The sequence below is a fragment of the Anarhichas minor genome, unplaced genomic scaffold (genome assembly GCF_050575085.1).
Source record: "Anarhichas minor isolate MPS153535 unplaced genomic scaffold, ASM5057508v1 ptg000027l, whole genome shotgun sequence".
NCBI lineage: Eukaryota > Metazoa > Chordata > Actinopteri > Perciformes > Anarhichadidae > Anarhichas > Anarhichas minor.
Genome location: NW_027466473.1, coordinates 13,368,515 through 13,384,845, shown reverse-complemented (window position 1 = coordinate 13,384,845; position 16,331 = coordinate 13,368,515). Strand labels below are relative to the sequence as shown.

The 16,331-nt window shown below is 41.8% G+C and overlaps 1 protein-coding gene across 7 annotated transcripts; it reads left to right on the top strand.

Moving 5' to 3' along the window:
- Positions 1 to 907: 907 nt before the first annotated feature.
- Positions 908 to 14,794, top strand: arfip2b (ADP-ribosylation factor interacting protein 2b). Of its 7 annotated transcripts, none has more exons than XM_076102055.1 (10): positions 908 to 1,214; positions 2,968 to 3,078; positions 5,757 to 5,789; positions 7,191 to 7,299; positions 8,756 to 8,812; positions 10,245 to 10,360; positions 10,509 to 10,730; positions 10,877 to 11,034; positions 11,700 to 11,874; positions 12,020 to 14,794. In XM_076102055.1, the coding sequence occupies exons 2-10, from the start codon at positions 2,980 to 2,982 to the stop codon at positions 12,173 to 12,175; spliced, it is 1,125 nt and encodes a 374-aa protein (XP_075958170.1). In that variant the 5' UTR covers positions 908 to 1,214; positions 2,968 to 2,979; the 3' UTR covers positions 12,176 to 14,794. The 7 variants fall into 7 exon arrangements, with proteins under 7 accessions (XP_075958170.1, XP_075958175.1, XP_075958169.1 ...); XM_076102060.1 differs by lacking the exon at positions 8,756 to 8,812 and adding an exon at positions 9,798 to 9,884 and having other exon boundaries at positions 5,757 to 5,813; XM_076102054.1 differs by having other exon boundaries at positions 5,757 to 5,813.
- The last annotated feature ends 1,537 nt before the right edge of the window (positions 14,795 to 16,331 follow it).

Below are 16,331 nucleotides of genomic sequence, written 5' to 3'. Positions count from 1 at the left end.
CAAAGACAAGTTGGAAATGTCATGTCAGGCTTCAGTATCTTCAGAGAGTAAAGAAACATCACGAGATGAGTTAACCCAACCTTAAACCTTTCACTTATGAATTTTGAAACTTGAACAGACTTCAACCAGTCCAAACTAGGGAGTGTTTGTTCCCATACAATGGGCAGCATATTCTCCTTTTCACACAACTAATTGTCCTTTATCTGTGAGGATGAAGCAGCATAGCCCTTTGATATAAAAACATACATTCATACCCTACATAACAATTCTAAAATATGTATCTCAGACAAGCTTTAACGTGCAGGGCCTACAGGTCACTGTGTATCCCAATTATATGATCAAAGAATGTCCTTAGTTAATGTAGACATCAGCCATCAGCCATCAGTTTGCTAAAACGTCAATACATCACCTGCAGGATGCTCTCAAAGATGGGTCATAGGCGTGTGAAGGAAAAATGAAGACCTCTCACTCAGTTCCAATTTCTAGATACAACCCCGAAGTGTGAAGGGTAAATGTGCTCAAAATCACAATTCATTGACTCAAAAAGTCAATGAATTTTGTCAATAGCATCAAACTATCAAATAAGCACATTACCCTTAATTTAAACTACTTAAATGGGTATGCACACATACCATTTGTCGTAATCAAAATGTGTGGAAGTTCAATGTTACAGGCAATTCTAGTTTAATAATGTCAATATACACTTTTTTATAATCAGGCAACTGGACTGTATTATACATTTATGTAATATGTTCATTTATACATGTATATAAAGACGCGTGGCTTGAAGGTTACCTCTATGCTCCAGGGAGCACCATGTCAGTGTTTTGCCTTTGTAACGAGTGATCCATCTTCTCCTAAATAGACGTGCTTTGGATCAGAGCGCGTCCATCTGCAAAATGAATTGTACGGTGTCGTCAGTTCCGTAAAGCGTTCCTTCTGGTTTCATTAAAGAAAATAAGATAGATACGAAGACAAACGCAGTAAGAACAAGGCTTTACCCGGCTATGGCATCAACATATTCTTAAACTAGAGCACTACGTTGTTTCCCGCGGGCATTTTTTTGTTCCCCCTCGGACTGACCACAGACACAATAGTCTCCTCCTAAGCCGCGCGCATAAACCGGGATGCACTGCCGTTAGCCCGTTTTATTAGCTCGCTTGCTAGTTTTCCCCCCCAACTGCTCTGTTTTTAACGACGGGACCAAGCATACCGTAAGTCAAACCGCTTGAAAACGACGATATTAGCGTTGCATTGTGACTGTTTGTCATTTCTACATATGTTAATCAACCAGCTTATACACAGTGAGTCCTAGGTTGTGTTTTTGACCAGCTTCCTCCCAACAGCTGCTCATGTGACATAGAAGCAGGCCTTTTTTTCTAGAAAGCATATTCTGCTTCAGTGTGACATTCATAACCGGTTATGCCTTTACTGCCCGGATAAAGCCCCTCTGTGCTGGGCAGATTGAGCCCACCGGGGGAGGCCTGCAGCTAGAGTTACCTGCTGGAGAGAGAACAACTGTACACCTGTGCTGATGCACCTGTCGGGGCTCCCAGGATTTTGCAATTTAATAGTAACCTATATCTTACCTTGTATAATAATGATAAAGAACATTGTCTCTGTTGTAGCACGTGTTCTTCAAGTTATTTTGAAAGCTGTCCGTTCCTAATTATAGGCTGTTAATGATTAATACACAAGGTAATGCCTGAGCTCCCCCTGTTGCTGTTTCATATTGAGTCAGCCTGGTTTAGGTGGTTCGACTAAGAGACAGAATACAGTGGATTGAGGGACTTGGCACTGTAGCAAGATCAGGGCCTTCATGTAGATGTTATGCAAAGCAGTACTTTGTTGCTCAGTCTATGATGACCTTTGTTTCCCTGCCTGTTCTGCAAGTGAAAATTCCAGCGTATCTTTATCTACTACTTTATCTTGAAAAGAACAATTCATATGGAGAAGATGGACATTTTTTTTCCATCCCAAAGATCTGACACGAGTGCAGCGAGATGTCTACTGTTGAGTATTGTTGGGCAAGAGAACCAGTACTTCAAATGTCTTAAGTCAACAGAGATGTTGTCATTCCTCAGGATATGGACTGGGCACGGCCCACAAAAGCCCACTTACAATAGGCGAGGTCAGAGCAAATGTAAACAAGCGCTACCTCCCTTCAAACAACGTCTGGGACGTTGGTGCCAGCAAGAGATTTAACCGCCATAAACCTACCAAGTCGTCAGAATTAAGTTAGAGTCAGCCACATGGTAGCAAATGTCAAAAAGACACCAAGCTTCTTTTTAACTAATCAAATGTGTTGCCTTAGTTTGCTTACATAATACACACAAACCGTACACTCATTTTGAGTTATGCTGCATATATCTGATTGCTGGATGCATCCTGTGGCGGGATGCACACACACACACACACAAATACATATACATACAGTACATTCAGTGATTGTTGGAGTGAATACATTATTTCCTTCCAAGCCCAAATATAGGAGCTAAATTACTGCTTGTCCAGCCCTTTCATGCTTATGTGATTGCACATCTTGAATGTACGTGTTTGACCTATTAGAATCAGTGTTGATCTAATCCTTTTGCTATCTCCCCGCTAGTCTGTGTTTTTAGGGAGTGGGTTCTGCTAAAATCTGGACCTTTTGAACAGGCTGTAGAGTAGAGTGGCCACTTCAACAGCTCACTGTAGCGGCGGTGCCCTAGCGTGGGCCTTTCATAGGTGTGCTGTATTCATGCCGAGCGGTAGCCTTTCTCTTTGAAAACCACCTCCTCGCTTATTTGCGGCAATTATATTCCCATCTGCCTCATGATTTGGCTGTTTTGACTACGCTCTTTGCTCCGTCCTCTACAAATCAGAATTAAGGCCTCGCTGTTTTTCCATCCCTGTCTTTTTTTTCCGACATCATTTACATATGTCAGTTTGTTGTTTCAACACGTTCTCTCTCTCTCTTTCACACAGACATAGTGCATTATGACAGACAGCATTATGAGTAAAGCTGCCACAATGGAGATTCCTATCAACAGTAACGGTGACACAGGGACCCTCCCAGAAGATGACAGCCTTGAACAGGTGGGTCACAGTTATATATCGCTCTACTGTGTGTAACCTTTTGACACCAGCCTGTGTAGCTGTTGTCAACCTATTTAAAGCTATTATTACACACACTGTTAAGCATTTACCCGCTTGCAACCCCAAGCTGACAAAAGATAATGTGCACACTCAAAAGCAAACCAGTGAGACAGAGTTGTTTATTTTCTTATTCATGTACTTGTAAGTAATGTATCTTATTTGTCTGCTCAGGATAAATACAGGACTGTCTCTGCAGCTTATATCATTCACATGAGAGCACATGAAGAAAATGAACCCTACATTTAAGCCTGATGTCATTACGTGGTGGTGCGGTTGGTTTAACCCAGTCTGACGGATTAATGCGAGCCTTCCGTTGTTTGAAGTTGGGTTTCGGGGTATAGTTCTCAGCTATCAGGAGATCAGCTAAGTGAGTCGACCATTCACACTACCACAGCACTACCCTGTGATAATATGCAGAGTACAATTTAAGACTAATCCTATTAGCAAATAGAGTCTCCAACACTGGCTGTATGGCTGTGGCCCGTCACTTGTTGTTCTCTCATATTGCTTTAATGTGTCTGTATTAACCTGAGAGCAGGATGATCATTCAGGAGATTTGCTCCGGTCCTTTTGTAGTGATTTAAATGCTGTATTCTCTGCCTGGGTTTAACTATTATTGTGTTATGTGTTGCCTGTCGTACACAACCACAAGTCCTTGTATTACGTGGCTTGCTTGGATACACATGTGGAAAGAACTGGGAAATTAGGTGTTGTAGTTTCCACTCTCCTTGGGAAGCAGTTGTTCCCATTACCGGCTCATGTTCAGGGTTGAGGACATACTTCTGTGCTCTATGCTCGGTGTTGAACTGAAAAGCTAAACTCTCAGATGTAGGCGCTCATTTACAGAACAAATAAGCACTTGTTTGCCTCCTTCAATATCAAAAGAGATTGCTCTAGCCCAAGTGTATATTGCCAACATCATGTTTCCAAACAGATGAGTTGTAGAGTACGTTAGGTGGAACCGGTTGTTCCCTTCCCTGCGTCCTAAGGCACACCTTGTTGGACAAACAACCTGGAGATCCTGGAGGATTCAGGTTATTTGCTCACCATACGTGACTCCACTCGAGTACTAAAAGAAAAACCCCTATACCTTCTCACCAACATCGCACGGTGAAGCACGTATTCAACCGTTTGGTGTTGTCTACCGCGTTCACGTATGAGAAGCGTTCGGCTGCGCTTGTTTCGGTGCTGCATATTAAACCAGTTGTCATAGCAACTCTGCAATTAATCTGAAACGGGCTGTGCTTTTGTCCTTGGGTGAAAGCCCTCCGAAATCAGATTGGCATCTGCTGTGCAGCACTCACTTTAGAGCCGCAGCAGCCTTGTGTCGCTCTCAGCACATCGAGAGGAAGATCGGCAGGTTAAGGACGAGCAGAAGTCTGGACTCAGATGTCGTAGCGTTGAACAGACTGCTAGCTCGACTGCTAGCAGCATCAGTGTCTACTCGGTGTCTACTCAGACAGTTAACGTTACTTTAAGATGTCCTTTTATGCTGTTATACTTCCATAAGTCTACCAAACCTCACTACTAAGATATGACTTCCAATATTATCGTTTGATGACTTAAAGGCTCTGTAGTTTTTCTTTCATCTCAAGGAACGGACTCTATTTAAACAAAGTGTCCAGAGAGGATCAGTGTCTGCGGCAGCGTTTCGGCCATATTGAACAGATGCCAGAAAGAAAAAGGAGAAGATGTAGTTACACAGGCTTTGTCCATCATGTTCATGTTAAGTGGCGACAGAAATTGTACTTATGCTATAATAAAGACCATTTGTCCGAAAGGTTCCACGCAACCCATAGAATTGTCTTTTCTGGCCACTCAAATTCTGTGTTTTGTGTGTGTGTACTCGGTTCCATCTTGATTGTTTTCCCCTCAGTGTTAACGTCACCTTTTAATGTCTGTAAATTTCTTGTTAAAAAACATCTTTATTTGTGCAGTGCAGAGCTCAACAATACAGATTGCCCGATTTGCCCGGGGCAAGTAAAACGGCCTGTCGTGCTAGTAAATCTGGAAACTCACTCGCCCGATCTGGCAGGTGGTTAAAAAAACAATAGTGAAACACATTGTGGAGCTGAGGATGTAAGTGGCTACGAAGTGAGCCATCTCGCTTCCTTCTCATCTCTCCACATGCACTGTACCAACTTTAGTCTTTGCTGTTATTTAAGACCGCTAATAAATAAAACTATTTGTATCGGGGCAAGTCAAAACTGACGTCAAGCAAGTAGATTTCTGACGTTGAAACCTGCATTGTTGTACAACGGTCTGTATTTTATTTTTCCCAGTGACAGTGATGAAATAATATCACGGCCACGCTGTGGTAAGCTACAATGTCCCAAGCGAAACACGTTCACCCCGTGGACGAGAGGATCCGCTTGAAGCTTCAACATGAGCTAGCTAAACGATGAATCGTGAGCTGCTGTGACATCAGTCATCACTGCTCTCCATCTTACATCCCGGCTGTTTGTGGACATTATGATGATTTATTTTATCATTCTATCTTGCCTCATGATTTCAGTCATGGATTTTTTCTTTTTGTCTCCTTTCTTTTTCCTATTTGTTTCTTTTTGTTGTTGTCGTCGTCGTCGTTGTTTGTCGATTCCCCCTCCATCTCTGTGCAGGCTGCACAACTGCAGTGGAGCTTAGATGAGAAGGTAGGGAGCTCCAGAGGCACCAGGGTGAGCAGGCCATTCGTCCATTTGTGTGTGTGTTGGTGTGTAGTACTGCTCAGTGGTTTGACTTTATGCGGCGTTAAATTGCCTCACAGCACTACGTCGGTCTATTTCACAAAGTGAAGCAAACCACTGCGCAGCTTGAATTGTGCCGTCTGTTAACTCGGCTCCTACTAACTCTCAGGTCTCTGACCTGATGTGTGTTGAGAGATATGTCCCTCAAATTGAGTAGTATTAACAAAATAGCTGGCATCTAACACTTAGGCCTCAATATTACAACCTGTTTCCATTTGATTATTCATAATACAACCTAGATTCTGTGTGCACTTGATGTGTGAGTGTGATTCCTTCATTTTAGCGGGTGTCGGGGTTGGCAACACAATAATGGCGTCGTACTAATACTCATCGTGTCGTACTACTGCTGTAATAGTACCCTGAAGCAGAGCTTGGATACATGTTGCGTATCGTACTGAAGATTCCTCGTTTAACCTCCAACAGCACAAATCACAGCAGTAGTACTTTTACTTCCTTCTGGATCAGACATGTTTGCGTTTGCTTACAAAAAGGAAATGGTTCCCTAGAGCTTAGAGTTTCCTTATCACAGACTTGCGTTAGAGTTTCAGGAAGTGTAATGTATGAATGTTTTGCTCCAGTTTACGTTGTCGAATGGACCATATCTTTGCCCATAGTTCAGTGCAACGTCTGTAGGGAATTAAATAAGTGGCTTGCTTACGACACAGGCAAGAGTTAAACTCTCTAAAGTCTCGCGCATGGTTTTCCAAAGTGAAAAATCATTCCAGTATAGATTTTTTTTTTTTATTTTCCATAAATTCCTCACAGATGTTATTTATTTCTTTACTGGCTCATAAGATGGATCGTAACACAGTTCCCCTCCCGATCCAGAGCTTTACTGAAACCTGTGATCATTTTTTGGGAAGGAGGAAATAGTTTGCAGGAGCGTTTCCTGCCGCATAGATGGTTGAAGTCACTGCTTGCGTTGGACTGTCGTAGCGGTGGTATTGGAGTCCTCTCGCTCGCTCCTATCAGGGCAGGGGATGCAGGTTAGGTTGATTATTGACTGGGTACTCTTGGTGTGTTTGCCGTCTTTCACATACTTCATAGTTTTTCCTGTTGGCTTCCAGATAAGGGGTTACATTTAGACACTGCCTTACGATTGTGTGTACTGACTAACCTCTCTAACATAGTAGTGTTTGTCCCCCTCTAGTGAATAAGCCTCTAACCCACACTGTCTGAATTTAACACTCAAGTGATAATCTCCTGTCTATGTATCCCCCCCCCCCCCCCCCCCCCCAAACCCCTCAATCCTTCCCTTCTTCTTGTTCTTTTTTTATTTTATTTTATTTCCCCACTTAAACTTTGCAGGACCTGCAGCAGGTGATGGTATCGGGTCCCAATCTCAACGAGACAAGCATCGTATCGGGAGGTTATGGAGGAACAGCGGAGGGAATCATCCCCACCAGCTCAATCAAAGGTAGAGTCCCACTTCTCTCTTCTTCTCTCGCTGATCTCTGATACCTCTTCAGTCTCCTCCCAGCTACGTCGCCGTTCCACTTTGACTCGACACTGTGCTGCGCCTCTGACTCCGACGTTATTCAGCGAGTCTAATGACGGTGAAGTGTTTGGTTTATGGGGCCTCTCATCATTCTTCCCACGAGATCGTCCTGCGATTCATTTGTGGTCAATTTGCACTGATTCCTCCCCAGCTCGCCGTAGCCTCCACTGCATCTGAAGATGTGGTCTGTGGTACTCACTTATTTATGGTTCTTCTATGCACACATATGGGAGGGAGCAGGAGGGCCGAGTGAATGATGAGCTTTATTGATTTTAAGAACCACGTGAGCACAAAAGTGTTTAGTCTGATCGTAATGTCAGCCGTTTATATCTACGTATGCAGAGGCTCCTGTTTCATGGAGTCTGCTATAGTGATATAACACTATGGTTTAAGATGGCGCTATTTGTGTCAACCACCGTACATTACCTACAGGCTTGGCACACAGATAAGTTCTAGTACTCACCACTAGATGTCGCCAAATCCAACACACTGCACCTTTAATGGTAAAAACCAGGCTTAATAAAAAAGCAGAAACAAACCCTTTTTTGGGAGGAATAGCAGGTCATCAGGGTATTATGCCACAGAGAGCTGGTATACATCTGAAAGTCTGGAACCTGAAGGTTAATGCGAGATGCAGCACTTTGTGACAATAGTCATAAATCTGATTTAGGAATTTATTAAAATAAATTGTGAAAGTGAATAAGGGTTAAGAACATTATAATGGAGGTACAGGATGGCCATCCCTATGCTCTATTATGCCTCATAGTGGTTGCAGCAATTTTGGGGTTGATGCCAGCTTTTGGTCCAAAAAATGCATGGGATTAGCATAAAGTGCACGTGTGTAAAGGGGGTAACTCATCAGTACCCATAAAACCAATTTTTTCAAGTTCAGCCCCCTTTCTGACAAGCTCACCTGACATGGTACCGATAGATTCCTTGGTTCCTCTAGTGATCCTCTTACAGCCTCGGCCAGGATCCTCTCGCTCTCCTCCACCAACGCAGCCCCTTGCATTGTTTTTAACAGTCTACATGTCACAACTCATGACCATTGTAATGTTTCCGATATACTGTAACTGTACTATAACAGTAAAAGACGAGTTTATTATCAAATGTGTCTAAATGTCGAGCAACGGTTTGAAGTCGTATGTCAAGAAATCCAAGTATCCTACATCAGATCACAGTACTCCCATTAATCACACATTTCATACTAAATGATGAACCCATTACGCTGTGTCTGTGAGTTGTGTGATAGCATTGACGTCGGCAGCGTAGCTGAATAAACTATATCAAAGGGAATTAACACTTTGAGTAGTTTTTTAAATACTAATATTTCTGCTTCTCTCTCTCTCTCTCTCTCTCTCTCTCTCTCTCTCAGGCCCTGCTGTGCACTACAATGCAGAGTTTAACAAAAGGATCCCAGTTACAGGATTAGGTGGCCGGATTATTATTTATAATCTAGAGTTTATTTCCAAAATGTGATGGAATCATTTTTTGCGACGGAGGACGTTTATAGGATCCAGAGCCTCCAGTCTGTAAATATGTAGTACAGTACTTTTTAGTTAACTGCAACACATAATGTCATTCTGATTTTAATGTATATCGCTCACATGATGTCTATCTCATTTTGGAAAGACACTTTTTATACCGAGTCTGTCTTTTTTACATAACTGGGAACCACCTTCTCTGTCCTTTTGATCTTCAGCATTTTCTCTCTTTTTCAGAGGCGAGAGGAGCAGTACACTTCCTTCCTTCCGCCTGCTCCTCTCTTTTAAATTGTGGCTTTTTTTTCTATCGCAGCATTTCTTTGACATCATTTTCTTACTGGTTGTTTTTTCTTGCATGTTTGTGCTAAGACATTGAATATAGTATATGGTGAAGTAAGATGTTATTGGGAGAAGCTTAGTAAACGTTTAAGTTTTGGAGGCCCTCATTTCTCTCATCTTGTCTAATCTTTTCTATTTATCATGATGAAATGAAAGGCAAATCCAGTTTATTTATCACAATGTTTAGTTCTGCTGCAATTCAAACTGCCCCCGTCTTCATCGTCACTCATTTGTCTTTATTGTCACTAAATGTTGTCTTTTCATCTTTGTACTTGTCTATCTTTGTCATCCTTTTCTCCATTCCCTCCCACACGTTCATCATCCTCCTCTTCTCCCTTTTGTGATTTGCACTTTTCTCTCTCTTTTCTGCATTTCCCTGCTCCCACAATCGTCCTACGTTTATCGTTCCATTTTTGGCACGCTTGTTCAATAATTACGTCATGTTTTAAACCCTAAATATCCAACTATCATTTTAAATCCTGATCCAGTTAAAACATTCCCATAATATACACAAAAATCCAACGTAAATCCCACACCCTAATTCATACTGACCCTGAACCATTCCTTCATCCATACCCCCCCCCACGGTCACAGACCTGCGCGCGAAGGCCAGGCGAAGTAGCGTTCCCCCAAGCAGTTCTATCCTCTGCGGCATAGCGAGCCAATCTAATGAGCACCAAGGTACCGGGGAGGGAAGGATGTGAAGTTGAATGCTAAAGGCTCGACATTGATTAATCAGATTGCAGTGACCCAGAATATCTTCTTTCTATTAAAGCTCAATACAAGTAATTTAATGTTATTTTCCTGTTATTTATTTACTCAGTAACTCCAGCTCACTCCAGTGCATGTTTTACAGTGGTGTGAGGGATAATGGTGATGGACACGAATGCAGCACAGTTTTAATGTTCTTTAAGTCGTTTTTTTTTCGATTCTCTATATGATCTATTCTTTGCTGTGCTTAATCTTGTCTACCTGCGTTTGTGTTTGTTTACTTGCATTTTTTTTTTTACAATGTTCCTGTGTTTCTACATTGTCTCTCAGGTTCCAACATGCACCACAGCAGCAGCAGCTCGTCAATGGCGGCAGACGACGCGACCCGCGGAGTGGCTGTGGAGAAGCTAGAAACGATGAAGAAGTGGGGTCTCAACACCTACAAGGTATCTGAGGTTCTGTAGTGTTGGAGCTTCATGATAAAATGCTACTTGGGGATTTATTTATTTGTGTCTGTTCCTGAGAATGTCCTTATGCGGTATGCGTTGTGTTCCTGATGTCTCTGTGCGTCTTCCTTTTTATTTATTTTTTCAGTGTACGAAGCAAATGATCTCGGAGCGTTTCGGTCGGGGTTCCCGGACTGTGGACCTGGAGCTCGAGGCCCAGATTGAGGTGCTGAGAGACACTAAAAAGAAATATGAGAATGTGCTGCGATTGGCCAGAGCGCTCACCAACCACTTCTACAACATGGTGCAGACCCAGCATGCACTGGGGGACACCTTTGCTGACCTCAGTCAGAAATCTCCAGAGCTGCGGGTGAGGCCTAAAAATCTCTTTGTGTAGCTTTGATGCTTTAACTCTTAAGACATCCATCTGCTTGAAAGTTGAATATTGTGTGTAGACAACATTGGGAAACATGAATACATTCATGTTCATTTGTGTGCGTTCATTTTCTTTCACAGGATGAGTTTGGCTACAATGCAGAGACTCAGAAGTTGCTGTGTAAGAATGGGGAGACTCTACTTGGTGCCGTTAACTTCTTTGTATCAAGCATCAACACGCTGGTCAACAAGACCATGGACGACACCCTCATGACAATCAAGATGTATGAAAATGCAAGGTAAGCGCATGCAGCACATCGATTATTCTTTTCATCTGAGATAATCAGACGGATAAAGACGACACTTAGGAAGGAACGGACGGATTGGGTTTAGGTTTTAATCCTGACACCCAATGAATGCATAACTATATTCATTAAATGATATGCAAGGAATTTGTTCCATCTCTCTCAGCTACGATGAGAATGTGATGCACACAATGAATTCTTTGTGCGTAGCTATTCTCTTGACATTTGAAATTTCCCATTCAGTCTGAATCTCTTAAATATTCCCTCTATATCCTCCTTTTTCTTAAAGCGCTTGAACTTGTTTTCAGTTTTCAACTTGTTTTTCTTTAACAATAAATATTTATGACTAAAAATGGTGACAACCAAGAGTTAGTGTTTGGAAATTAATATTATTTTCGTACATTTTTAATAGAGTTTAACATCGGCTGTCGGTCTGACGACAGATGAGCCTCTGGGGGCTATATTTCTGGGGTTAGGTTGAAGCCAGAGGATTTTCCTTTTCCATACTCTGCTCGTTATTTACACTCAGATTAGTAATTTGAGATGTGAGACTAGAGATGGAGTTGAGAGACGACGAGTACAATTACAACAAGTACAACGAGCAATGTTTTAGGGCCATTTAAAACTATTTTCTATCTTTTTTTGTTTTCTATGAACAGGCTGGAGTTTGATGCCTACCGGTCAGACCTGGAGGAACTGAGTCTGGGACCGAGGGACGCTGTTGCCATGGCCCGCATAGATGCTGCTCAGGAACAGTACCAAGTCCAGAAGGACAAGTATGAACACCTCCGCTCAGACGTCATCATTAAACTCAAGTTCCTGGAGGAGAATAAGGTTAGTGAGCAGGGTAGGCCTGCATCATCATCATCATCATCATCATCAGCCTTCAAAGTGAAATGTCGGATTTACTCGGTGTGTTGTCTTTGTGATGATGTGCATAAATCCATTTTCCCAAGCTCCCTTTGTTTCTCTCCATCAGGTGAAGGTGATGCATAAGCAGCTCCTCCTCTTCCACAACGCCATCTCGGCGTACTTTGCAGGCAACCAGCAGCAGCTGGAGCAGACGCTGAAGCAGTTCAACATAAAGTTGAGGCCTCCGGGGGCCGACAAGCCCTCCTGGTTGGAGGAGCAGTGAGAAGGTTTTTACTGGATCTCCTGCAGCCTCCTTCTCAACCACCTCCACCTGCTACCTGTCGAAACCCCCCAACTTACAGAGGACCACTACAGAGGGAAACGCATACATTGTAATTGGGTGGACTGAGATGTGAGATGAGCGTGTGGCTGGATGATTGGACAGATGGACTGCAGGGTAATATTGATGAGTGGGCAAAATGCAGCAGGGAACCAAGCGGCCAGTGTCATGAACAGTCAGGGGGCTTTCAGTGCCTCTTCCCAACTTCCTTTTTTTCCACTCCGACCTATTCTGTGTGCTTTGTTCCCAGAGGATCTGTTCATCTCCCCCCCCCCCCCCCCCTTGACACCCCTTCTATGTCAGCACCATTCTGCTGTGTGAACTTGTGCTAGTCATGTTCATGGTCATTATTGTTCCCAGAGTTAAACTTCAACCCCCGCACCATCTTGGTTACAGAGACCGACGACAAAAAGGAAACATGACAAATCCATTGAAACACACCGGGATGTAAGCAGACACTACGTCAAAACTCTTCCAGACCTTATCACTCTCCTCGTGTGCCTCTTTCTTTATGAGCTTACGCACTACATGAACATGTGGGCTGCAGGAAGAAAGATAAATACACATGAATGGGATTTGTATGGTACACTGGAAAAGGAATGCTTGGACATTTCAAATCAATGTACATTTCAAATGAAGTACTGTTTAAAATAAATAGTGTATGATTGTTTGTAGCTTATAACACGAAAAACACTGCTGTGTTGAGTTTAGTTCTTGCTGTTTGACTGACATCTTCTTAATTTGTAATTATTATTTCAGTACTAGTCATGCTTCAGAGTGAAGGACAGTATACTGTCTGCTGGTGCTTTAGAGGGAACGTACTGTAGGACTCCGTCTGTAATCAGCAGAAATGCTACAGATTTCAATCGTAACCTTTTTGACTTCAACTCGTATATGCAACGATTGTTTAAGGAACACTGCCACAGCTTCCCAAAAAGTTCTGCTGGTTGGGATCTTTACTAATTGTGTTTTATTTACCCAAAGATAATTGAGAGCGATGTTTACTGTACCCTCGATGTGTTTCCATTGGTTGGTTCAGTCTCAGCGGTGGACTGAGGAGGCAGGATGAGCACGTCACACAGTTAACAACAAACCTGATAATTAATTGTTTAACAGACTGAGTTTAAAAGGAATTCATTGCATATTTTTTCACATTGATACATTGAAATGTGTTTTTTTGACATCTAGCGTCATATCTTTCGGTCTCCCTGAAGCAGAATATATGTGTCTATGGTTACCTTTCTTCACACTGAAGATTACTGTAGCTGTCTAATATTACTAATCCTGATATTTCAACACACAAGCTTGTAAGTTAGTAAATTGGGGAATGGGATAACACTGCTTGTTTATCATTTGCTTCATGTTCTTTAATTGAAACACTAAGTATAATAAACAATCATCTATTGTTGACAATTAGGAGACGGTATTACCACAAAATATCGGCATGGTACTACAAATGTAATGTGTAATGTAATTTGTATGCGTCATTGTATTTATTATGTTCATTATGTCTGTTAATCTGTTGGAATCGACACATTTGTACCCTGAGACTTGTGTGCAAATTACTCAATTCATGAGTGTGACCTTTTTGCAGATGACACACTAATGTGAGAATACTCTGTGATTGATATTTCTAAACTAACCGATCAAACGTGGTTTAGTGTTCCAGGGTCAAACCTCTGACGTGAGATGAAGATAATCCAGTATAATGAATGTTTTACCGTGCTGATCAGTTAATGGGTTAGTCCTCCACCTTCTTGTCTCCTCTGTATTTGCATGGCAGGCAGCGATCCAAAGTTCAGGTGCATACATGTGTGTGAACGCACTGCTGCTCCACTCTTGGCCTTCTGCTCGCATGGACTGGCATGACGCCATGCTTACGGTTGTTGATTCACATCTTAATACTGGCTGAAGCAAAAATCCAAAATGTGGGTTTCCTTTTAATCGTCTTAAAGACAATTGATTTATGATGAAAAGCAGATATAAGTTGTGTGATTTGGTTGGCTTGTGTTTTACTGAGCTCGTATCTGTCAGTGTGTCAAATGGGTGTGTTTTATTCTGACTAAGAGTCGCTCGGTTACACCTTGGCCTCACCTGCGGCTAAAATTGCAGTTCCACTGATCAGCTCCTGATCGTCACACAGCAATATTAAAAAACAATGTGACTCCTCTTTTCCAAACCTGCCCCTTTGAACATCCCGAACCCCAACACTGAAATGAATGGCAATAGGATATGTTTTGTTCCGTAATTGTGAAACCAGTAAATTGAAAAAAAAAAGGTGTGAGGAGCATTTACAGTCACTCTTATAGCAGTCTTTAGATTGTTGCTGAGAAAAGAACCAAGATTTATAAAATGAGATATTTTATTTGTGTACAATCAATATTTTCTAGTCTGAGCTGGTGTACTGTACTGTATGAATGATTGCACATAATGATATTTAAGATGATAAATGAAGTTGTGTCAAGGATTGATGTGATACTCTGCCTTCATTCCTCACTCAGACCTGAAAAGTCCCACCTCCACCCCGAGGGAACAAATTAAAAGTGCACATTTTCAAACGCTCTGGCTGTATCTTACGTTTGCTTTCATCCCATTTAAATTTCGCTGTGGCCCAGTGTGCTTTCTTTCTGTTGCATGCAAACGGAGACGCAACCATCTGGATTTAGTCAAAACCTCAATCTGGTGATTACAATTGTACAAAGGTATTTAAGAAGTAATCTCCTAATCGAGCATCATTTATCAAATGTCTCTCGTGTAAGTAAACTCTCCTGTTTCATAATGAAGATAACTCCAGTATGATTGATATATTTCTGAAGCAGCTCTCCTCTTGACACCAGCAGTTCACATATAGTTCAGATATTAATTTATTTTTGCATATTAGTGTCAATTTTAGCAGCACTGTCTTTGTTTTCTTCACAGTATTATTAGTATAACTTTTCCATCTGCCTTTTTAAAATATGTTTTTGCTAATAAAACGACATGGTATTATTCATGTACCTGCCTTTGTTTAGGTTATGAATTAGGATTTGCTAGCCAGGTAAAGATAGAGCATGTTATACATAGGCTGCATTTGTAAATTATTATCACCAAGTGGAAGTGGGTTCCCCCATCATTTTACTTACCTCTCCCTACAAGGGCGTTCTCGTACCTGGAAACTAACTTGAATGTGATTGGTGGAGGCGCGCCCCGCACCTGTGACTGCTGCTCGTGAGACAGACAGGCTGTAGACCGCACTTCGCGTGAGCACGAGGCACGATCAGTGACTGAGGATTTATATGACAGCTGCGTTTCAATAGCACGGTAAGTCAAACAAACAAAAAAGGTCAATTGAAGCGCCACTGTGCGTTTTATTGTGTATGATGGATGAGTTGTGAACGTTTTGTGCGCCCTTCACTGTGTGTAAATAACTTGACAGCGAAACACGCTCATGAAATTGTCAAATTAATGATTAATGAGAACGCGCGGACGTGTTTTAGAAATATCCCAGCAAATAAGATATTTTTTAGTACAATTTCCTTAATTCTAGTTGGAGCGTCTCTTAATTGCAACAGTTTCCCTCCTCGGAGATGAGCAGCGGATATGAGCATAAAAACAGCGACTATTTCTGAAGTAGTAGATCTTTATGAATATATTGGTTGGTGGATGGCTGGCATGCATGCCGAATATACACCACTTGGCTCTAATAAGTGATATAAACTGTCATGTCAGGGAATTTACCTTTGCTGTGAAGAAAGAAGCATTAAAAAGTAGGATTTTCTCAATGAAGTTTCGTGTTATATCATTAACATATGGAAGAACTATAATCAGGAGAAAACATATGTATGGAGCAGTTGTTATGGTGTGTTGTATAGTTCAGGGAAGAGAAGTAGAAGGTAAAACAATGATGGCAGTTCCTCTATAAGTGAGAAAGTAATGGCACTATTGACAAACTATGTCTGCCTTTAGATAGCCTATTTTCACAGGTAATAAAAAAGCACTTCTGAAGGCTTCTCTTTGATTAAATAATTCACATTTTTTACCAAGAACTTTAAGAATTTTGCTAAAATGATATCGGCTTTTGGCAACCTTTCAGCAAACTATCAGTTTCAGAGATGGAGCA

Coding starts and splice junctions, on each gene's coding strand:
- arfip2b (XM_076102060.1), top strand. CDS start 2,980: ATGACAGACAGCATTATGAGTAAAGCTGCCACAATGGAGATTCCTATC. Junction 10,361..10,508: donor GGGGTCTCAACACCTACAAG/GTATCTGAGGTT, acceptor TTATTTTTTCAG/TGTACGAAGCAAATGATCTC. Junction 10,731..10,876: donor AGAAATCTCCAGAGCTGCGG/GTGAGGCCTAAA, acceptor TTTCTTTCACAG/GATGAGTTTGGCTACAATGC.